Source organism: Anabrus simplex, chromosome 13 (genome assembly GCF_040414725.1).
Source record: "Anabrus simplex isolate iqAnaSimp1 chromosome 13, ASM4041472v1, whole genome shotgun sequence".
Taxonomy (NCBI): Eukaryota; Metazoa; Arthropoda; class Insecta; order Orthoptera; family Tettigoniidae; genus Anabrus; species Anabrus simplex.
This window is the reverse complement of record NC_090277.1, coordinates 69984234-70009130: the sequence shown is the minus strand read 5'-3', so window position 1 is coordinate 70009130 and position 24897 is coordinate 69984234. Positions and strand designations below refer to the sequence as shown.

Sequence of the window (24897 nt, the reverse complement as noted above, 5' to 3'; positions counted from 1 at the left end):
ATCACAGTCTGCACGGTTGCTAGGTAACAATACTTTAAATAACCGCCTGTACGGTTGCTAGGTAACAATACTTTACATCACAGCCTGCACGGTTGCTAGATAACAATACTTTACATCACAGTCTGCACGGTTGCTAGGTAACAATACTTTACATTACAGCCTGTACGGTTGCTAGGTAACAATACTTTAAATAACCGCCTGTACGGTTGCTAGGTAACAATACTTTACATCGCAGCCTGCACGGTTGCTAGGTAACAATACTTTACATCACAGTCTGCACGGTTGCTAGGTAACAATACTTTACGTCACAGCCTGCACGGTTGCTAGGTAACAATACTTTACATCACAGCCTGCACGGTTGCTAGATAACAATACCTTACATCACAGCCTGTACGGTTGCTAGGGTACACTTCCGTCACAGTAATTTTGAAATGGCCCCCAGCCATAACACATATTTTAGTTAAAATCCTCAAACTTACCTGTGAAGAAACTGCAAAAACTGGAGTCCATCAAATGTCGTAGACAGTCAACAAGTGGTCCACTTGAAAAATGATGTGTGGTCTGGAAGAGAAAGTAACAGATGTAAGTCACAATGTAGGAGTGATATAACACAGCAACAACATTTCTTGGTAAAATATTACTACAACGAGGACATTCAGGTTACCTTAAAGGAGAAGTTCTGCAATCCATTTTGTTAACTGTTCCCTCGGTATTAGCGCACGACATAAATGCGTGACATAAGCGTGCCTCCAGTTTTAGAATATAACTACATTCTCTGTTTATGATTATAGCGTTAGGCATTACATATCTTACCGTACATCTTAACTTATAATTAATCAGAAAATTAGGAGCCCAGGATGCTGATGAAAGTTAGTTAATGATACTGGTTAGAAGCTTGTCTGATGACATGATAACCAGTCGCCATATTGCGCAAACACTGAGGTAAAGGTTGCGGATTTGCTATGTCATTATTCTGTACTGGATGTAGATTCACTGTCAGTGAATGTAATTCTGTCTGGTCATCGTCTTTCACTTTACTCTGTGCAAGAGGCAACAGGTGCAAGAACAGTAGAAGGATTATACGCTATATTATAATAATTTGTCAGCAGGTTTAAGTTAGTCCTAAATAAAGAGATGTTGAAAGAACTTATCACCAACACTCAATAATAATAATGACTAAAATACAATAATTTCAACTAATTTAAAGGGCGACGCGTACCTACTTCTAATAAAGGAATCCCTCTCCTTCAAATTTATGGCTATGCGAGAGAAAAATAAATGCAACGTTTTGCTCATGAGTCACTTATATCAAAAGAAGCAATGGATTTCAGAATACTAATTTTATTCGGTTGGGATTGATCTTTGTGTTATTATGAACATTTAGAAATACCCGCTTTTCCTTCATCTTTCTCGTAATCATAAGATTGTAAAATTGTAACAAGCGAGTACTAATCCTAAAAAATAGTGCTGGAGAAATTTGATTTCCTTCGAGCTGAGGGAGAATTACCGGAGCGAGCAAATGAAATATCGGAGTGCCAAGCCTAATGCAGAATAAGACGAAGAGGTGCCTCGCTAATGAACAGGGAAATGACTTTAAGGTAATAAGATGTTAGAATGCAAATGTAGTTCAGAAAGTTACAAGTATCATCTCGACGGCTCTACATTTATGTATGTCAGCTGCATCAATTTTAGAGGTTGTGCGGGCGAGATGATACTTGCAACTTCCTTGCCTTTGCATTCTAGCATAGTTGCGCCTAAAAATCCTTTACGAAACCGAATCCCACGGCACAACATTCCCGACGGGCCATGGCCTACCAAGCGACCGCTGCTCAACCCGGAGTTATGTAGAATACGAGGTGTCATGTGGTCAGCACGGCGAATCCTCTCAGCCGTTATTCTTGGCTTTCTAGACTGGGTCCGCCATCTCACCGTCAGATAGCTCCTCAATTGTTATCACGTAAGCTGGGTGGACCTCGAACCAGTCCTCAGATTCAGGTAATCGAATCTGGGACCTCCTGGTAAGAGACAGACACGCTACCCTACAGCCTGGGGCCGGCAAATACGACCGGACTGAGCCAGAATCGAACCTGCCAAGCCGGGCTCAAAAGGCCAGTGTTTTTCCGTCTGAGCTACTGAACCCGGCGGTAAACATCCTTTCCCTTCTTATAAATACGACCCTTATTTCTTCACCGTCCTCGTTTGGTGCGGTGACTGCGTGCGACATAACCCCTCTCCAGTTCTTGCGATCCTTTGTTGCCTGACTGCAGTTACCTGTCAACTCTGTGTTGACGGGGGAGTGGAAATTCGAACTCTACGTCCCTTGGCGTCAAGCGTCGAAGTTGTTAACGTGACGGAAATAACGCAAGCTCCTCTCATTGACAATGTCTTAGATTCGCTTTTGAATTCCCGGTTGTTATCAGTAGAGCCTGAACTTCGGTTACAATGAAATCCTACTGAGGCGAGTAACCGCACAACGGTCTTGCTAAGAGATTTGCAGAAACATTAGGGGCACCGCCTATTAAAACCCCGGGAATTTATGTTACTTTCTGTACATTTCGTCTTCTATGTACAAAACGTGCCCAGGATTCCATGCTTTTTCGTATAGCAGAGCAAATTACGCGAACAAATGTTTTTCCTTATGAATAGCACGGAAGGAAGTGAAGTAATGTTCCCTCACGTATGTTATGTAATTTGCAGCGCCGATATTTCGTTTCTATATGACCTTTTAAACCGCTAAAAACAAGTCCGGCGACTTAGCACGCGCACAGATACAGAGCATATGGGCGGAGCTGCGTAATGAGGCCGTGAGGGCGTATCCAAAGTTGTGACTGCGTACTGTGGCAGACACTCTAAATTCTAAACGATGGAACTCATGGTTTGGTGTTCTGAAGAATAGGCACTCTTTTAAGTTCCCATGATAAGGACACAGTGGATTACAGCTATGAAGCAAGACTGTTTCATTATTCATGAGAAACAATACTGACGATAACGAAATTAATTTAATTTAATACATTAACGGGAGATTTGAATCTGAAATCTGATGTATCGTACAATAACTCGCAGAGACCGTTCCACCTGCACTCTGTGCAAAATAGTTTGCGGCCCTGCTTCAAATTCGCATGTCGGTTTTCCTGACGGTGTCAAATTTGGTTAATTGCAACTTTTCACTCGGTCCCTCGACATTCATAAACTATACAGCACAATATAAAATAGTCGGGCTGAAGCACCGGCCTTCTGAGCTGAAGTTGGGTGTTCAGTTCTGTGGTAGTCGAACTCAGCGTATTGGTGTTAGGTAGAAAGGGGAGCGAGTTCGATTCCTGGCTGGACCGAGAATTACATCTGCGTATGGGTAATTCTTCTTGCTTGGCTCGGAGACTGGGTGTTCGTAGTTCACGTGCCACAACACTCCAACTACTAGCCACCACAAGAACACGCAATAGTAATTACATTGCTCCACATAGGGTTGATATCAGGAAGGGCATCCAGCCATAAAACAGGGCCAAATCCATACTAAGCACAAAGCATTTAAAAGAATCATGGCACAACATCCCCGAAGGGCCATGGCCTACCAAGCGACCGCTGTTCAGCCCCAAGGTGTCATGTGGTCAGCACGACGAATCCTCTCGGCCGTTATTCTTGGCTTCCTAGACCGGTACTGCGCGCCAACTCCAGTAAATTGGGAACAAGACCGGGAGGGAGAAGAAGACGAATATTTTATTACCTACTTTTTCGGCGAGGCTAATATTAGGAGATAATTTTGTTAATGTCCACCTCTCTTGTGTAGTGGTTAGTGTGAATAGCTGCAACTCCCGTAGGCCCGGATTCGATTCCTGGCAAAGCCACAAAATTTGAGAAGTTGTACGAGGTCCAATAAACCTCAGGAGATCAATTGAATGGGGGTTCGATTCTCATCTCAACCATCCTCGAAGTGGTTTGTCGTGGTTTCACATTTCTACTGACAAATGCCGGGATGGTACCTAATTTAAGGCCACATCCGCTTCCTTCCGTTCCAATCTTCCTATCCTCCACAAGGCCCGTGTTTAGCATAGGAGGTGAGGCCGCCTGAACGAGGTACTCGTTCTCCTGCCCAGTTGTATTCCCAACCAAATGTCTCACGCTCCAGGACACTGCCCTTGAGGCGGTAGAGGTCCGCGGAAGAAACGAAGCCTAGACGGTAAACAAAAACAATATTTGAACATTTTTCGGACATGACAGATATTAGATCTTCGTGATCAAGAGAGGCTAATAATCACCCGGTTTTTTAAATCAATCAGGACAAACACCAGTGAATTTCGTTACCATGACGACTGAAAAACATTTCCACATTAGCAGTGCTCATCGTTAATGGACTTTACAATCACATCTCCTTTCATATCTCGTACGGTAAACCTTTATCAGGTATAAAGCATTCAAAATTATAGTTTAATATATACGTTGCAGATAGAGCTAATATTTTCGAAGATATCTGGAAGTTTGTTAAAAATGTGATAATCGCGAATCTCTCCTCACACAAGAATACAGACATACAACAAAATAGGTAAGAGATTATGTTCCTATAACTCTCATTACATACAGATTCTCGATACGGCTAATATTAATATTAACGGTAAAAATTTAAGTTTCCTGTTCCCCCCCCCCTTAATATCGCTGCTGCACCATACAGAAACAAAACACATCCTAAGTGGTGAAACCTGAACTTAAAACATGATTTGCAAGCTATTTTGTTAATTCATTTTCTGGTGAAGTCGTAACATACATATGACTGTGTCTGTGTCTCTCTTGTAGCGTTTTCCCCGCCATTTGGCCCTGCCTAGGTCTTCCACGATGTCCATCCACCACTTGGGCGGTCCCCCTCGTGGTCGGCGCACACCTCACTCAAGCTGGCGGGCCGTTTTTATTATCGAATTGTCGTTGTCTCGCATGACATGGTATTACCACTCTCTCGTCCAACTCGTTGGCTGAATGGTCAGCGTACTGGCTTTCGGTTCAGAGGGTCCCGGGTCGATTCCCGGCCGGGTCGGGGATTTTAACCTTAATTGGTTAATTCCAATGGCCCGGGGGCTGGGTGTGTGTGGCGTATTCAACATTAGAAATCATCCTAGGTAGGGCTCTCATCTTCACAGACATGCAGGTCGCCTAATAGGCCGTCTACTAGAAAAAGACCTGCACCAGGCCTCTCCGGAGGCCATGCGCCATTATTTCTACCACACTCTCTACTTTTACGTAGCTCATCCGAGATATAAACGTAGTATGAGGGGGGGGGGGCACAAATTTTGTAATTTGAATCCGGAAATTTAGGTAGGAATAGATTAGACTGCAAACTAATTTGGTCATTAGGAATTGTTGACTAGCCCGCTCTTCCGTAATGTAGCGAGAGTAACATAAATTCTAAGGGTTCTGCTGCACCGTACCCATAGGCTCCTTTCAAACACTCCACTTGCTTTCGACGCCACGCTACATCACTCCACTCCACTTCTGAGACACTTGCCGTCCACTTCCGTCAACTTACCGGCAACTTCTCGTCCCCACCTCGTATTTGCGTCTCGGTTTGAATCTGGTCCATGGACGCGCACATTATCCTTGGGATTTTTATTCTTCCGAAAAGAAGGTTGAGGTGAAAGAACAGTACTAAGGTTCATTGGGTCCATCCATTGAATTCATATCGCCTAGAACGAGGAACTCATCGTTCTTCTAGATGAACGTACCAATGATCTAAAAATGTTCCTTAATTACTTTCGTATGAGTGGGAATTTGTTTGAATTGTTGTCAATCCTTGAAGCAAGTTTGCAGCGTCAGGACACCAACATGAGAAAATGTATTCCGCTGATATTTTGAAACAAAAACTTCAAACTTGTGACGCACACAATGTTGACCGTTTGAACGACTGATTTAGTGAGCTACCAGTATGGCCTTGCTACCTACACCTACCTTCTGTAAATAAGACTGGTAGTTCTCACGAATAAGATTTTTTTTTTTTTACAAGTTGTTGTACGTCGCACCGACACAGATAGGTCTTATGGCGACGATGGGACAGGAAAGGGCTAGGAGTGGGAAGGAAGCGGCCGTGGCCTTAATTAAGGTACAGCCCCAGCATTTGCCTGGTTTGAAAATGGGAAACCACGGAAAACCATCTTCAGGGCTGCCGACAGTTGGGTTCGAACCCACTATCTCCCGAATACTGGATAATGGCGGCACATAAGCGACTGCAGCTATCGAGCTCGGTCCGAATAAGAAAATGTTATTATGTAATTTGATTGGAAGCAGTTCTTTTGAAATGAAGACTGCTAAAAAGCCTTGATTAATTATTTTTCAATGACCCATGTTATTGTAATATCGAAAATTGTTAACATATAACACATATAGCCTATTACTGTAGATATCAACTTCTCTCTCTTTGGAGTTGTCCAGTTCGGCAGAAAGTGGAATCACTTCATGGGAAACGTCATTCCACATTTGAAGCCTTTTATTTTATTTGAATAGTCTGTCGTTCGTTAATCCCACTGACAAGGCCGATTTCGTATTTCTATTATTAACTTTTCAGTATCTATGAATGGAACCGAAATCTTCGAACTTGTAGCTCATTTATATGTTGACTGTCTGAACGAGCTAATCTGATTCAGCGATGAGTGAGCTTCCGGTCGCCCAGTGTGGAAGACACTTCAGGCCGGTCGACAGCAGCTTGCTGTTGACGAGAGTGGACGGAGGTTGCGCCACGCGAAGTGTCTCGTGTGAACGGTACCGGCATTTTACCACACCTCTGGTGGAGTGCAGTGGAGTGGAGTGGAGTGGCAAGCAGTGGATCGTGTGAAAGGGCCCTAATGTTTATGTAAACCTCATAGCATAACCGTTGTGGCAGTCTAGTACATTTGATGAGTAAAAACTTCACGAATATTGGAGGTAGAAACACACATGATGGCGTTTTATTGACAAAGTACACAAAAAGTCGACCACATTAACGATGCTGCGAGACAACATCCGACGGCAGTTTATCACCAAACCTACGGATATGCTGTACACGACATGGTGAGCATGTGTTATAAAGAACATCGTCTGTTATGCTAATTATTCCTTGAGTATCGTATGAAGCGCCATCTGCTGGTCATCCTGTAAACTTTGTTAGTGTCAATAAAACTCCATGTCATTACCTCTCTACCTTCAATATTCCGTGAAGTATTGTTCGTCAAGTGTTAACGGAGTTTTGGAGCACCCCGTACATTTGTTACTCCTTCAGTAAACTAATGACTGAACGAGGATGAATTATATATCAGTGCAAAAGTTCACAAACGTATCCCTCTGGGTATTTAAAAAAGATTAGAACGGTTTCTGTGAGCTGATGGTAACATCAAAGTCAAGGAGAACCACTGCTGATAGCGGATCAAATTATTAGCAAGTACCTGTCAACAAAGAAAGCCGATATCCGTGACAGTCACACGTAACGAGACAGCATTCTGTTTCCATTCTTCACCTGAGGGAAGAACGCCTTGCTACAGCGCGACCTTCAGTTTATATTTACCACTACGCCCGGAGGTTTCCTGTCGCATGTTAGCCTGATCGCCTTGTCCATGCCTAGGATTGGAATTTATTTACGTATTGATTAATTTTGGCTAGGTTGAGGATATTTAGGGGATTTCGTGGTTGTTACCAATATTCATGAGAAAACTCGTCGGTGCTTTGCAACCTGCTCAACGTTTCTGTACGAAACTTATTTCGTCTTGGTATGGAATATAGAACAACAAAGGCCAAGTGGACACGAAGCTCACAGTCCATTGTTATCCCACTGTTCTGTTGGCATCAGACGGCGGACTGCGCGCTGTGCGTCATCCCAAAGTTCTCACGACCGAATTATACTTGAAATAGATTCTCAGATTATTTTGTTGTGTCTAGGGAGGGCGAGCCTGTCTCTTACCGATGGGCCCCGGCTTTCCTGAATATATGTACTGGTTCGAAATACACTCAGTCTATGTAAGAATAATTCAGGTGATGCCTTACAGTGAGATAGTTGATCGGGTCTAGAAATCCAAGAATAATCCTCGTAATCTGCATGTCTTCGGACTGAGTGCACTGTACCGTTTGTTACTTTCTTACTGAAACTAACATGGTACGATCGAAAATAAGCAACATTGGTAGCAATAGCTCTGTTATTAGGAATTCCATGGAAAATGGGTTCAAATCGTTTTACGAACCACTTAATATCACTTAAGAATGTTATATCCTTAACTGATTTGTGTATATTTGCGGGGGACGTTCTATTGGTTTTCCCCAGTACATTTAGGAATTATACAAGGTAGCTTCAGAAGATGGTAGCAAGAGGTTGCTGGAAGGGACTTTACTTTTCAGGTAGATATAACGATACACAATGACTGGTCAGCGGTATGCATTACCGTTTCCGGTCCAAACACGTTCCAAAGGTACACCAAGGCATATAAGATACCAGCGTCCAGTCCCAGAAGCCACGTTATGACGGCATGCTGTACCACCGTATTGACATTAAATCGCTTATCACCCAGGTGCTTCTTCAACGGGCCTCAGAGATGGAAATCATTAGGTGCCAGGTCAGGGCTGTATGGAGCATGGTGCAGTAGATCCGGCCGGAAACGCCGTAATAATTTACGCGTGGTGTTGGCTGCGTGTGGCCTGGCATTATCGTGCAGCAATACGGCACCTGTTTGGAGAAGTCCAGGTCGTTTTCGGCGAAGTGCTACCCGTAACGCCCCAGTATATCGCGGTAACTGGCAATATTTACTGTCACTTCCGTGGTAAGAAAACAACCATCTGGACCATCGTCCCTGGAGCGCACACCTGTTCAGTATGCCGCCATAACGTGGTTCCAAGGAACAAGAATAGTGAATATAATGAAAAGTAATGGGTATCAGTGCCCTAGTAGTGCGTATCTTTAAATCTACCTGTAAGGTTTCCTTGTGCGAACGCTTGTTACCTTATTTTTTGAAGTGTCAATATTTTATGGTTTGCAGTATTTATTTTCATAAAGAGAGCCCGGATTTTAAAAGCACTAACAGGTTATAATTAATGCTTCTTGCCTAGTGGGGGTTGCCCACTGTACAGGTATGTAGGCGGTTTGCATAAATGTAGGGGTTCTAAAGACCGTATCCGTAGTGTTTATGCAAATCTCACTACAGAACCGCCAAGCAGGCTAGAAGATACTTTCTGATGAATTAAATGCGGATGCTTAAAAATCCGCGATTTAATCACAAAGAATAAATTATAGCCATTAGTAATTATTAAAGTAAATGAATACCATCTATTCAGCTGTTGGCCATGTGTAATTGAGATTGGTGTATTCATACATCCATCATATGTTCTCCTTTGTCTTATATATGTTCTTGTTTGTTTTTAGAACAACCGCCCAGCCTGCCACAGCTGATCAGTACTCCGTCAGTCCGCAGCAGTTCCCGCCTGCACCTCAGCAACTGAGCCCTGCTCAACAGCAAAGGCAACAACAACAGCAGCTCCAACAGCAGCAGCTACAACAAAACCAGCAGCTGCAGCAACAGCAGCTACAACAGCAACAGGTACTCCAGCAACAGCAGCTTCAAGAGGCGCAACAACAGGTCCAGTATCTTGATCAAAGCCAGCTGCAGCAGTTGGTACCATCTTCTTCCCCTGCACCTACAAGAACCATCCCCACTGCACATTTCCAGAACTTCCCGCACGCCCACTCAATCCATGAAGCTCGCCTGCGAGCATCCTTGGCGGGAGAGAACCCAAACATCGCTGCGCAGTCCTTGGTTCAACAGGTACAGCCACAGCTTCAGCTTCAAGCACAACCCTCGCCAACTCCAACACCCACAGCAGGACCCACTGCCACTCCCGTGGATGACAGCGCGGCGCTGTACGAGCAGCAACTTGCCAGGCTCAATGCGCAGGCGCAAGCCGAGGAACAGCAAGTGGCCCAGCTGATCGCCCTGTCCAAGGCTCAGCAACAGCAGAACGCACAAGTGGTCGCTCTATCCAGGACTCAAGAGCAACAGTCTCAGGTCGATGAGGCACAACAAATCCTTCAGCCCCGATTGCTTCAAAGACAGCGACAACAGGTAAGCATCAGTTAGAAACACCGTAAGTCCTTAGAATATTCCTTGCGACATGCTCACACAAGTAACCAGTGAATATGAAAATCCATAGCCTGTTTCCAGTAGTGCGACCGGGTCAGGAATGAAGCCCTCGTCCAGCGCTGAGGATAGGAGTTCTGCCGGATGTAGAAGTCTGTTCCGTTCTTCTTGCGTAATGATTAATGGCCGACAAAAGAAATGAAATGGTATTGGAGAGTGTTGCCGGAATGAAAGATGACGGGGAAGTCGGGAATACCCGGAGAATAATCTGTCCTGCCTCTGCTTTGTCCAGCACGAATCTCACATGGAATGACCGGGATTTAAACCACGGAACACAGAGGTGAGCGAGCGGTGCGCTGCCCCCTGAGCCATGAAGGCTCGCAACGTAAAGTACTTTTATAGAGATATGCGATCCAATCACCTCGACGGGAGGCGCCAGAAGTCTTTAAATTCCTTTCACACTGGACTCTGGGGGTGGAGACTCTGTGCGAGGCGGTGGGTACTGGGGAAGGCATCAAAGATCGAAATAATTTAGAAGAGCCCACCATCAGGCAGGAGTGTCTGGTCGAGGTGGCAAAAGCCTGCTTGTTTCACAGGATAGGACATGGGTTCGATTGCCAGGCAGGAAGTAGAAAAATTAAGAAAGGACATTTCCACTTCCGAGACTCCGAGCTTACACCAAAAATGAATACCTGAGGGGAAAGGCAGCTGGAAGGAGCTGACTTGACGTACACCGATCATCAAGAAGCTAAGATATCCAGGGAAATTTTTTAATCAAAATGTACTGAATATGTATTTTACATACTTGATCTGGAGCGAAATAACGCCCCCACTATGTAGGAGCACACTCCATCCTAGAGGGTCCCCCGACGTGTTAGCCTAGTGCGGGTCTCAGTAGCTGTAAATTATACGGGGCCATAAAAAAGGCCTTTGTTATTTTTATTATTAAAACTATTGTGATTGATGGTATAGGCTGTGTCCATCGGTGTAACTCAAAGTTTCTCTATAACTCAGTAACTGCTGTCCGGGTATCCAAACGAGAACCTCGTCGACCCCTTCAGACTAGGCTACCTGTGACTCAGGCAATATCTGCCGCGCATTAGTCACTTGAATCCTTGGTATAATGTTCAAAGTACGGTAGCGTCAGTTGATGAACTGCTGGTCCTATATATGTTCTACGAATTGATCTGAAACATATTTTGTGGCTTTGATATGCACATTTTGAAAAACAACCGTTAAAATATCGAATGAAGTAAGAGCTATCATTTCTCAAACATTTCGAGAACCTATAAAAATGCCGCACTTTTGGGTATAAATACCATCTTATTTACTGAAATATACAAAGTATGCGGCTAATTTATTTTATATAAATAATTATTCAATACACTGTATATTTGCATGAAAACTGAAAGACGAAAATATCACAGGGTTGTTTTTTGGGGATGTTTATTTTTTTAAATTTTGCAGTTAAATACTGAAAACTAACTCCGTATTTGGAAATGCTTGAAAATTTTTTGACCGGGAGAGTTGGCTGTGCGGTTAGGGGCGTGGAGCTATGAGCTTGCATCCGGAATATAGTGGGTTCGAACCCCACTGTCGGCAGGCCTGAAGATGGTTTTCCGTGATTTCCCATTTTCACACCAGGAGAATGCTGGAGCCGTACCTTAATTTTACGGCCACGGCCACTTCCTTCCCACTCCTAGCGCTTTCCTATCCCATCGTCGCCATAAGACCTATCTGTGGTATGAGCTACAGTCACCGAAGCTCCACTCCTCACGTAGTACACGGTTTGCTCAACAGATCGCCGGGATCGATACATGTTACAGATGGAGAATTATCGCTGACTGGCGTCTGATCTCTGAGGTTACAGTCATGACCCAACCGGGAGGCGAGTGTCCTGAAAAATGCAGGAAAGAAATATCCTGTAATTCTTTCAGCTTTCCACTTTAAAAAAAACACTCCATTGGACAGGTATTTAGGAAAAGTTAAGTAGCCACAATACCTGCTGTAGTTTTGTGAACAGGGTGGCCTTTACACGCAAAAGTGGGGTACATTTCGAGGTCCTCAAACTTTCTGAAAAATTATTACTGTTGAAATTCATTCGATATTTCAAGAGTTCTTTTTCATAAGTTGTATATCAATACAAATACGCCAAAAATATTTGCAGAGCAATTCATACCACAAGTGTAGGATCAGGATTTCATTAACTGATTTTCGCTGCTGGTATTACGTACTGCCGTGTTTATTTTGGATGGTTGAGGAGCTGTCCGAGATCGTCTGTATAAAGCAAGAAAAGTACAGCGCTAGAGGGAGATAATCAAGAGGAATACGGTGATCTGGTTGGCAATTTTAAATTACAGGGTGAATCCAAACCAGTGTCCTTCTGCTGATTCTTGTTTATAAGACGTTTAGCCATACATCGTAGTTCCATCGTTGTACTGTAACCTCCATTTATTATGTTCAACAGCATAACACTGAATTACAAAGATACGAAATATGTACAATAGGTATTAATGTAAAATGAAAAAATGTATAAGCAAGTACAAAGGGCACAAATATACTCTGTACATTCATATATTTTACATATTTACATAAAAAAGGAAATTTCAATTAAATACAAGAGAAAACACGGAAAAGAACAAGAATGAAATTTAAGGCCAGTATAAATGGTGGTATTGTTAAAAAATATGTTGATTTTACTTTTAAAAAAATGGAAAATCATTATTTGGAGTTTCAACTTTAATTTGATGCATGTTTCATTGATTTTGAATGATTGTATTTACGTATTTAAAAGAATGTTAGTGTGCGAGCCATTTCTCCAGCACCTGTTAATTTAAGACAAGATATCTCGGGAAGTACGAGGGCAAGTCAATAAGTATTTTGCTGTAATTGTCTTTAGGTAGGCTCTATGGCGTTGTTTGCTCACCAGCCGCTAGATGGCACCGTTGTCTACGTTTCAGCGAGCTTGCGCTGTTGCCACTCTCTGTTTGCACCACGCCATCAACAGTCGCTCGTCTGTTATCACACACTTGTTCAATATTGGCATCAGTTACGGCTGCCCGGATCTTTCCTCATCCTTCACGCTCGTGCGACCCCTTTTGAACTGTTCAACCCACTGGTGAGTAGTTCGCTGTGGCAAAACATTGTTCCCTGCTGAAAGTCTTTTGTGAATTTCCGCTCCTGGTGCAGACTCAGATCTCAAAATACGGACTGCGGAACGCTGTTCATTCTTGGCGCAAACAGAGTGGCGCGGCGCAACACAGCAAGCACCAGAGACGTAGACGACGGTACTGGTGAGCACAAAACGCCATAGACAATGCAGCATTTGCTCTAGTAGGCAATAGTTTATGCTGATTCATAGTAAACTTCCTCCTGCATTGGTTGTTATCATGCCACTTTCTATCTGGTGTTTATGTGGTAAGCATGGCACCACCCACGTTTTACAAGTGGAATTACACTTTCAATCGTGATTTCTTAAAAAAAACATGTTTTTGAAATGTCTCCCATTTTCTCAAAAAACTACTGAAGATAGAGTTCTGAATATTTTTGACCTCTCATTGACATCATTATTTTTTATATGGATCTGCAGTGGTTGAGATGCCACAAATAGTTTGATCATAAACACTTGTATAAAATTAAACATTTAGAAGTTGATTTAAAAATACATAACTTGATTTCTAACAAACACAGAAAGTACATCAGTATTAAACACGAATATACATGCTATCAAAATTTCGCTTTATTACCTTGGACAGTTCCGGAGAAATCGGTATGTAAATCTGACAGGCTTTTGGTAGTCCCCTCATGATAGGAGTAAGGATACGTCTTGGTGATAGATAGACGGCTAAGAGAAGGCCGACAGTAAGCAATAGGGTACTACGTGGAGGGGAAACTCTCACATATTATGCGAAAAAGAAGGACACATTTTAGGTCGTTCTTTTACAATGAAATCTAGTAGATTAACCGAAGAAATCTTTGACTTCTTCCGTAACAAAACTCAACTGGTAGAAAGAAACTGAAAAAATCCTATAGAAATAAAAATGACAAAAAATTCACTTTTCGATCGAACAGCTAAAGACGAAAATATAACGTTCCAAGACAAATCTAGCATTTTCTCGGAAGACGAGAGAAAATGACGATAAAAAAGGATGAAGAAATAATGGGCACTAAGAAAGGAAGAACATAGCGATAAAGTTTTCATTCGACGCACCCCAAAGAGGGTGAAAGGTCGGCTACTTTCCTCCGAACAGAAAGTGTTCTGAGGTTTAGTTTCCCAATTTGCTCTGGCGATTTCCCCTTTAAAAGAAATCAAACATCGAATTCACCAAAGAAGGAATTTCAAGAAGAGTCATCCTTGTAAAATAAATAGAAGCTACTTAGCTAAGACTCGCGGATCCTGGATGGCCTCTGCGTGCCTCTATTTTCAGTCTGAGGGACCTGGGTTCCTAATCTCATATGGACTCGGTTTTCGGGTCGTAGTGTGAAAGGGGCCATAGGTCATAGGTATGTTGCGAAATCCATCTTTTCGGTGTCTAGTGGGCATGATTCGTGAGAACTGGATGTGTAATACAATACTCCCATTGTAAAGTAGGAAGACGTGAGGAGGACATAAAGTGCAAGCGAGGAAGTCCTTTCTTAACAAACGAAATTTGCTCACTTGGAACGTTGATATGGGGATTAGAAAGAAGATTGTCGTATGGAGCGTGGAATTGTATGGAAGTGAAGCATGAACGGTAAGAAGCTCAGAAGGAAAGAGAATAGAAGCTTTTGAAAGGTGAGGTGGGTAAATCGAATGACAAATTAAGATATAATGAATCGAGTTGGTGAGAGGAGATCGATTTGGCTAAATTTGACCGGAAGAAGAGACAGAATGGCAGAACACATCTTAAGATATCCAGGACTTGTTCAGTTGTTGTTTGAGGGAAGTGTAGGCAGTACGGGTATGAATATTACAAGCAGATTAGAGCAGAAACGTAGAAATGAACGGTTAGCATAGGATAGGTTGGCATGGACAGCTGCATCAAACCAGTCTACGGACTGATGACTCAAACAACAACACCAGATGTGGAAGTGTCACAGGTACAGTTAAGATTTTTTTTTTTTGCTATTTGCTTTACGTCGCACCGACACAGATAGGTCTTATGGCGACGATGGAATAGGAAAGACCCAGGAATGGGAAGGAAGCGACCGTGGCCTTAATAAGGTACAGCCCCGACATTTGCCTGGTGCAAAAATGGGAAACCACGGAAAACCATGTTCAGGGCTGCGGAGAGTGGGGCTCGAACCTACTATCTTCCGATTACTGGATACAGTAAAGAAAAAGAAGACTATCTTACGAGTTGTTTTACGTCACACCGACACAGATAATTCTTATGGGACAGGAAACGCTGAGCAGTAGGAAGGAAGCGGCCGTGGCCTTAATAAGGTACAGCCCCGACATTTGCCTGGTGTGAAAATGGGAAACCACGGAAACCCATCTTCAGGGCTGCGGAGAGTGGGGCTTGAACCTACTATCTCCCGATTACTGGATACAGTAAAGAAAAAGAAGACTATCTTACGAGTTGTTTTACGTCAGACCGACACAGATAATTCTTATGGGACAGCAAACGCTGAGCAGTGGGAAGGAAGCGGCCGTGGCCTTAATAAGGTACAGCCCCGACATTTGCCTGGTGTGAAAATGGGAAACCATCTTCAGGGCTGCCGAGAGTGGGGCTCGAACAGAATACTGACCGCACTTACGCGACTGCAGCTATCGAGCTCTGTGTAAAGACAAAGGTATGCTCGAAAATAAACTTCACACTGTTGTTAGGTTATTAAACAGAGAATGTAGAACAGCAAAACTATGTGATATTATAAGAGGAATATGGGAAAATAAGTCTAAAGATGATGAAAACCTATAAGAATATGTATGTGGAGGTCTCCTGGACTCTGTGACTTAGTTAAAGGGTAGAAAGATTTTGTTTTGTGTTTTGTTTCTTATTGCCTTTAAGTCGCCCCGACAAAAAGGGTAAAATAAATATGTTCAGTACTAGAGATATTTGAGATGTTCGTATTCCTTACCGAGTAATAACTGGTTTCTTGCGTTCTGCATTTCCTCCAAATTTCGCTGATTAATTTGTAGACTTCGTCTTTTTCCGCCATTATTGATTACCAATTTTTCGGATGATAAAATTAATCTATGTTTACGCATGAAATACAGCCTGAACGTTCCGTAAGCCTTATGGTCTAAACGACCGGAGATATTTGTGACTGATTGTGCGGAAACGTGCTCGAAATAATAGCATGGCCGTGGACACGGTACATAAGGTAAATAGCGCTAGGGGCGGGGCTCACAGACGCTGTAATCTGTACTCATAAGTTACATAATCAGGTTTTCGTATAGCATTTAAATTTGAACTGGTAGAACATGGAAAATGACGTGGTAATGTGGCCGCAGAAAGACAGTTTAGACCATCCCCTAAGGAAAAGAAAAATACTTCGTAATTTCCTTGCGGCGAAAACAAGATGATAAGTTGTTAGATCTAGGGAGGTGAATATTCGAACAACAGTGTTAAGAATGACATGAAAATGAATATATGTAGGACTAGAAATTATTGTCTGTGATTTCATTTTACAATATGATATTTTGTGTTTGCGAATTAACTGAAATGATCATTTATAGATTTTTGGTTGAGAAATAAGTGTCAATATTTTCACATAAATACATCCTGTGTGTGACGTGATGTTACCTAGCAACAGTACCTGCAGGGCCATCACGTCATACATTTTAATGTTAAAAACATTTCTCCCCATAATACGAAAAACGTAAATTGTTCCGAACGTCGAAGGGCTAACGAGTCCGGAAATATTTCAAATTATGAGTCTTGGAGAGCTCTACCAAACCCAAAATAACAAATTTTTTTGCTAGTGGATTTACGTCGCACCGACACAGATAGGTCTTATGGCGACGATGGGATAGGAAAGGGCTAAGAGTGCGAAGGAAGCGGCCGTGGCCTTAATTAAGGTACATCCCCAGCATTTGCCTGGTGTGAAATGGGAAACCACGGAAAACCATCTTCAGGGCTGCCGACAGTGGGATCCGAACCCAGTATCTCCCGGATGCAAGGTCACAGCCGCGCGCCCCTAACCGCACGGCCAACTCGCCCGAAACCACTTCCGGTCTAAGTGCAGTTCCCGAATCACAGCCTAAAATCGCTCTCATTTTCTTTTTCATTCAAATTCTACCTAAAGTAACGTATTTACATAATTCTTTCTGTAATGTATTCCTTGGTTCGAACCCTTATGGCTTTTTATGATTTTTGAAAAATGTCCACACCAAATAAGGGCTTAAGTGAAACTCTGCATTGTCTCACATTAGCGCTCGTAGTGGTAGAAAAAGGCAAAGTACTAATCTAATCGACGGGATAACGATGATTAAGAAAAGGAAAGTCATTTTCAGGAAGAAATAAAGAAAATATTATCATTTCATTATATTTTATTTACCTGAAATTCGCAGCTCATATCCCTTGGATGATTTCAACACTGACGTGGAGATGAAAAAAATATTTATGATCATTTGGTTTTCCCAATCGAGGCGCATCTCCTCAACTCCTCAGCCTGTGCTACCGGTTGGGAAACTTACTGTCGAATCATTTCTAACGTTCTTTTATTTCTAGTTGAAATGCAGATATTCGTGTAAGTAGTTGTGTTAGTGAGTGGTTTACCTCAGATTCGATACATAATTACATTTCTTTTTTCAGCAGGTGCAGCAAGTTTCATACGCTCAGCCAGAGGCAACTCAAGCTCCGGTCATTATTCCCGTACCGCAGCCGGCACCACGCCGCCCCTTGGTGGAGCAGTACTTGAGGGAAACCACACCTGCGGCTCAGCGCACTGTGTCAACCAGAAGACAACAGCAGCAACAAGCGCTCTCCGACGATGGCACAGTGTACGTTGGCAGGCAACGGGCACAGCCTTCTCCCTCCACTCCAACATCATCCGCACAGGATGACGCATTCGTCTCTTCCCTTCTTGCCGATCAAGGTCGTGGTGGACTGTTCGATAAGTCAGGAGCTCTCGATATCATCGAGTCATCCACCTTATCCCCTGCTTCACCCTCTAGGTCATCAATCTATGTCTCTAAGAGCACATCTAGGCCTAGAGTAACAATTGAGTCGGTGGATACACCTCAAGAAGACCAGACCTCTCTACCTGTTGTCCGCATTCCATCCCCTGAGGGTCAGCGACCTCTGACCCAAAAGGAGTTACAAGCCCTGATTGACGCCGGATTTTCTGTCACCCCAGTAAGCAACCCTCAACCGATCGAGAGTTCTACCCCGGCTTACTTCCCACCATCTACTAAGAGACAAAGGTCGTACTCTACACCTGCACCACCCTCTCAGAACGCCTACAGGGCACCAACCAAGGGCCGATCCCGAGTGAAGGCCCAGCCAACCCTCGCACCCCCTCCAGTACAAGACGAACAGGCTGTATACCAGAGGCAAGAGGCACTCGCGAAAGCGCAACAAGAACAACAACAGCAGGCGCTGCTTCAAGCACAGCAACAGGCTCAGCAGGAACAAGCAGCATACCAGCAACAGCTCAAAGCTCAACAACAGATACAGGAACAAGGAGTTGCTTACCAACAACAAGTTAATGCTCAGAAGGCTCATCAACAACAAGCAGGTGTTGAGCAGCAGCTGAAGGCTCAACAAGAACAGGCAGTCTACCAACAGCAAGTAGTTGCACAACAACCACAGGCATTGTTTCAACCACAAGTTCAACAACCAGCCCAACCAACAGCTCAACCAGCACAGCCAACAATTCAGCCTGAGCAATTGCAGCAAGCTTTACTTCAGCTCAAATTGAACCCTGACCTGTTCGTGTACACTCAACTTAGAGCTCAACAAGAGCAACAGCAACAACAACAGCAGCAACAACAAGCGCAAGCGGTAGCAGCATCCTACGAACCCCAACAACCTAAGACTCAGCCTCTGCAGCAAGCATATCAGGCAGAGCAACAGCAACAGACTTACCAATCTAGAGCTAAACCTCAACAGCAAGAGGAGAGTCCAGTCGCCTACCAACAACAACAACAACAACAACTGAGAATACAAGTGGACCAGACATTCCAACCACAACTCCTGAAGACTGCGCAACCTGGCCCAGTATTCCAAGCTCAACAGCTGAACGAGCAGTTACAGCAGTCTTACCAACCTCAGCAGCAGGCTCAACAGTACGAGCACATAGCATACCAGCAAGAAGCAGCCGGACAGAGCGAACAGGCGTACGCTCCGATCGTCGTGGATGAGTCCCAGACCACCGCTGCCCCAGTGAGGAGGCGACCATCCCACATCAGACGAGGGCGAGGTCGGGCTCGTAACGCTTCATACAGGGCGACCCAGCAGGCAGACTCGTACGACAACTACCCCGAGACCAGTTCCAGACCCAGAGTAAGAAGCCGACGTCCCCAGCCTGCCGATACCGAATAGGTTTAGCAACAACACAATGAATTAAATTCCGGCAATTGAAGAATGCACTAAAATATTTATTGTTCTTTGAACAAATTCTAAGTGCAGTCAGTTCCACAAGGGATGACGTATTTCTGTTCAGATAGTAAGACTACAACTTATGTTTAGGCTCGAATAATTTAGAATGCACACATATTTAAGTAAATAGGAAGTATCATCTCGCCCGCACAATGGCTCTGCAATGAGGTTTACATACATGTTAGGGGTACAGAACATTAGACCCCTAAAGTGTCTGCAACCCACCAACATAACTGAAGAGCGAGTTAGTTGCTGCTTGCGACTTTCTTTGAATACGTCCGCATTATAATCTGTTCGTGCCTAAGAATTGTTTCCCTCGAGATTACGCTGCCCAAACAAGAAACCATCCGGTATTTGTATAGGATTATTTCAAGAATTTTATATTTGCTCCCAGAAATTCACCTGATACTCAAGTCTAGTGTAGGTCATTTGCCTCTCCGGTAGTGGAGACATGCTTGTTGAATTCCTTGATTTGTTAACAATGAAATGAATCCCCAATCTCACAATCTTAATAATCGTATTTAATCTTCGAGTAATTAATTATTTTAAATATGCGTATTTGAAATATCGGGGAAATTTACGATGCTGAAATGAGATATTTTTATATAAACAGATTCATAAAAATCTGTTTTCAGTGTTTAAATAAGTCTATTGCATACTAGTTGCGAAATAATTCCCAGTATAAGATTAATCAATTTTCTGATTTTTAAAATTTAAAATTTTCTTTCAACCATACACCATGAACAGAAAATTTGTGGAAGTTGAATTTGTGATGTGAACTGTACGAAAGACGGACTGATATCAAATATATATTGTATTTCATATTTAAATTGGTTCACTGGTTTGGGTAGACATTGCTTTCCACAGAGAGTTTATATCAGGGTTATTTTGATCCGTGCAATAATACGAGGACAACTCGGAGAATAATTTGTTGGGCTTATCGTCTGCTTGCAGAGCTCATTAAGGTTTGTGACGACAAGTAAAAGGCCGTTTTGAACACTATCATCAACTAGATGGGGGCCGACTATCTATCATTTATAGAATGAATTTGGCTGACTGCGTGAATAAAATTGATGAACTTTTGTAAAGGATTTTTAAATATATAATGTCGAGCTCTGAAGTGCAATGAATAGTGATACGGTAGCGAGAAGAATTCACTCAGTATAAGATTTCAGTTTCATTCACATCAGAGAAACACTGTCTTATGACGTTACAATATTCTGAATGAGACTCAAGTCTTGTACAGCTTTGTATGAATGCTATAGTTTGAGAGTTACTCTGGGTTAGAATCTGGCAAATAACTAAAGAAGACCACGGTTTTGTTGTGGAATAGAATGCAAACTAATTTGGTTATTAGGAAGTGTGAACTAGCTCGTTGATCCGTTAGGCAGGGAGAGTGACATAATATTTAGGGGTTCTTATGAGCCGTAACCCTAAAGTTGATGCAAAACTCATAACCGCTGTGCATACTTGTTACTCGCTTTAATAAGTTTGCATTCTAACCTCAAACTCCGAGCTCTAAAGGGAGTAAATTATTCCTTTTCGAGTTCTCTAATACAAATTTTATTTCTACCTTGTGAACGAAATCCAGAGAATTTTGCCAGTTTCTTACCAGATTGCCTGATATTTACTGCTTATTTTTCAGTGTGTGAGGTAGAAAATGTATTGATAAATAAATTGTACATATTTAAACAAGACTGTTGTTATCAACAGTTCATAATAATTATGTGTTTGTGTTTCCATTTTGTAAGCCCATTTGTTCCTGAATAAAAAATGTAGGATTTGAAAAAGTGATTTTTCCTTTGGAAGATAAACAATTTGCTTTACGCCGCAGCGGCACAGATACTTGTTATGGCGACGACGGGAAAGGAAGGAGACGGACCAGCATTTTCTGCCGATAGTGGAGTTCCTACCCACTATCCTCCGTATGCAAGCTGATGATGAGTCGTACCCCTGATGTTAATGCAAAACTCATACCATAACCGTTGTTCAGGATAGCCTATGCTTGTTACTTGCTCCATACTAACCTATTAGTGCCTAAACAATCCGTAAAAATACGTGATAGAACTGCGGAGCCAATTGCTCTTCACGGCACGAATATGTTCAGGGACTTTGGAGCGCCAAAGTTCGACGATAATAACATTTTTCGATTTTCAACAAAGAGCAGCAAGATTTTGGTCTGCTCGTTGCCTGAGTGGGCAAGCTAGTTACCGCGGGTTCAATACCCAGCAAGAACATTCGGTTAATTCTTCTGGGTTGCGCGCTTCGGTATTTGTGATCTCTTTAATACACACCTTCATTTGCACACGACGCACGGCACTACCAAGAGACACGGGAGCACACAACAGTAGATACAGGGTTGTTATCAGGAAGTTCAGGGGTTAACCATATTAGCGTTCTGTGAAAAAGACCAGGAAATCAAAGGAATATCATTTCCGATTAAAATTTATTTTCTTGTTTCAAAACTGTTTTGAAAATCGTGATTCACAATTGTGAAGTTCAAGTTATTCCCTTCTTTTGACTTTACTATATCGACATATCTGCACTTCTAAAACCATCCTTCACAAATGGCTGAGTTTTGCACTAATTTGTTGAGTAAACTTCATTTTTAGGTTTTCAGCATTGGGTGCACGTGATTCAGCATTTAGTTTTGTATTATGCATAATATTGTGTTGAATTACTGCTATCTAGCGTCTCATAGTTTCAATATAATATGTCCCTATATCAGATACAGTTACCATCCTTAAATTCTTTGCCATGTTATACAGTATGATAAGGAATTTTCTCCGTGGCGTCCTTAGATTACCAAGTTATCCTTGACCTACTTTTGCACTCGGATCTGCAAGGAACATATTTGTAGAGTGGAAAAGCTAAAGGCGATAAGCTGTAGAAGAGAATTTGCCTGGCTATAGAAGCTATTTTTCAAGTCCAATAGTCAACCTAAACAGTTTATATGTTTAGGTGTATATATCAGCATCTCCTGCAGATAAGTTTCAGCACCATTTATGTTACATAATTTTTTATCTCGCTCTGTGCAGACAACTGAATGTAAAGGTAAGTACACCCTCCTCCATTTACAAATGGAAATACATCTACACACTTTCAGAAAAAATCAACATCAACCCAGAAAAAGTATTATGGCAGATATGATAACAAAAAGCAAGCAGAAAATTCCAGCGAAACAACTATCTTCGAATGAGGTAAGTTGAAGGTATCAAAAAATATCTTAGCTGAGGTGGACGAAAGATTATCCCTTCTCCTGCCAGTGTTCCTTGGGTGTGAGGAAATGGAAGGTAACAGGGTTAATACACACCTCAATAAAAGTCTGGAATGAAAGAAAAGGAAAAACCGAATCAAACTAAATATTGTTTTTATGCAGAATAATTACTCTGAAATATTAAATATAGATACGGCTTGATCTTACTCCTGAGAGTACATTTATGTGTTAACCCGCAATGGATTTACGGCAACTTTTGTTGAGGTGTTTATTTTGTGCACCACGTGTCTCAGTACTGAGTCTGTCTCTGTAGCGTAACGCCTAGTGTTATTGCTCGGAGGCCCGGTTCGATTCCCGGTACTGCCAGAAATTTAAGAATGGCAGGAGGGCTGATACATGCAGCTCACCTGCCTACAAAGACTGCACCACCACACAAGGTTACTTTATTTTAACCTTTTTGGAGACAAATACAATATAATCAAAACTGAATCTGGAAATCCAGGCCAAAAGTGATAAACTGCAACGAGAACTTGCCTCATGTGTCTCTGAAAGCCATCATGTGAGTTCCTGTTCTTGACGTCGGTAAGGTTTTTGTACACACTTGAAACTGCACAAGGTATTTTGAAACACATCTGTGCCAGATCCCACTTCACTGTGTGTGCAAAGGAAGTACTCTTAGATCTTCTCGTTAATCAAGTCGAAGCGGACAAGTGCTACTGCCAAAGTAATATGAAGTACTTTTGTGAGAAAAAAAAGAAATTGAAGTGGAATTCAAAATGTCATTTTAGCCTTCCTTACTGAAACAAGTAGTTCGACGCTATTTTGTTTGTAATTTCTACTTCACTTCTCAATAGAAGCGTCGCTCTCATTAAGTATTATGCAGGGAGTCGCGTTACATTGCCATTCTTAAAGAACAAGCTACACACATAAAATTATTGGATACAATTAATGTTTTAAAATGTACTGTAGTATTATAACTTTCAACACAAAGTTAGGAAACACCCTTTTACCTTTAGCATAAATGTAAGCAGAAAAAAGAGATCATATCTTACAATGTATTGCAGTAATTCAATCTCGATTAATTTTACCGCGAAGTTGATGCTCCATCACATTTCTGAGAGTAACAACTCCACAACCGCCTGCGACATGATGCGCCGTATTATCCATTCATTACGCCGCCGATTTAAACTTTGTGCGGAGAATAATCGCCAACACTTTCAACGCTGAATGTTGACAATGTTATTCCCTACAATACGGAATTCTTACAAGAACAAAGTTAATGAAATACTGACATGTTCATGTATATTTCTCAACAAACCGTTCTGAGAGTACTATGATGCATCATGATTGCTCTTCCTTCAAGCAATGTTATCTGAGAAAAACATGATAGAACTGCTTTGAAGGCCAATTCTCTATCTTCTTCAGATTCCTAAGAATTTGTACATTCACATTTTTCTTTAGTTAGTGCTGACAACTGCCTGTATTAACAATATTCTCAAACTACGATAGCTCGTAAAGTACTTGTACTAGACTCCTGAAAACTACCCACCATTCCCATTGTAATTCACTTAATGACGATAGGCATTGTTCCATTCCAAAAAGTTTAACGTTATAAAATAAATACATCAAAACATGTGCATGACCTGTAATTGTTTTTTTTTTGCTAGCGGCTTTACGTCGCACCGACACAGATAGGTCTTATGGCGACGATGGGATAGGAAAGGCCTAGGAGTGGGAAGGAAGCGGCCGTGGCCTTAATTAAGGTACAGCTCCAGCATTTGCCTGGTGTGAAAATGGGAAACCACGGAAAACCATCTTCAGGGCTGCCGATAGTGGGATTCGAACCTACTATCTCCCGGATGCAAGCTCACAGCCGCACGCCTCTACGCGCACGGCCAACTCGCCTGGTATCTGTAATTGTTTTGAGTCCTCGTTTACACTTCATTTCTGTTAAAAGAGTACGTCAAAAACACCTTCGGTTTTAAAATTATGTGGCGTACAAGTTTCAGGTCATTCATAGTGTATAGTCAGCCACCCGTAGCCACATAGGGCAGATAGTTTGAAATAAACAACATCACGGCGGTAA

At 42.4% G+C, this 24897-nt stretch overlaps 1 protein-coding gene across 1 annotated transcript in view; it reads left to right on the top strand.

The window, feature by feature from the left end:
* The window catches only part of LOC136885011 (putative uncharacterized protein DDB_G0271606), a 64044-nt gene extending 42677 nt beyond the window's left edge, over positions 1–21367 (top strand). Inside the window, exons 3-4 of the mRNA XM_067157392.2 lie at positions 9356–10052; positions 17807–21367. Coding sequence (XP_067013493.2) covers positions 9356–10052; positions 17807–19537 — 2428 coding nt within the window. The 3' untranslated portion in view covers positions 19538–21367. The remainder of the gene's footprint in view (positions 1–9355; positions 10053–17806) is intronic.
* Positions 21368–24897: the final 3530 nt, after the last annotated feature.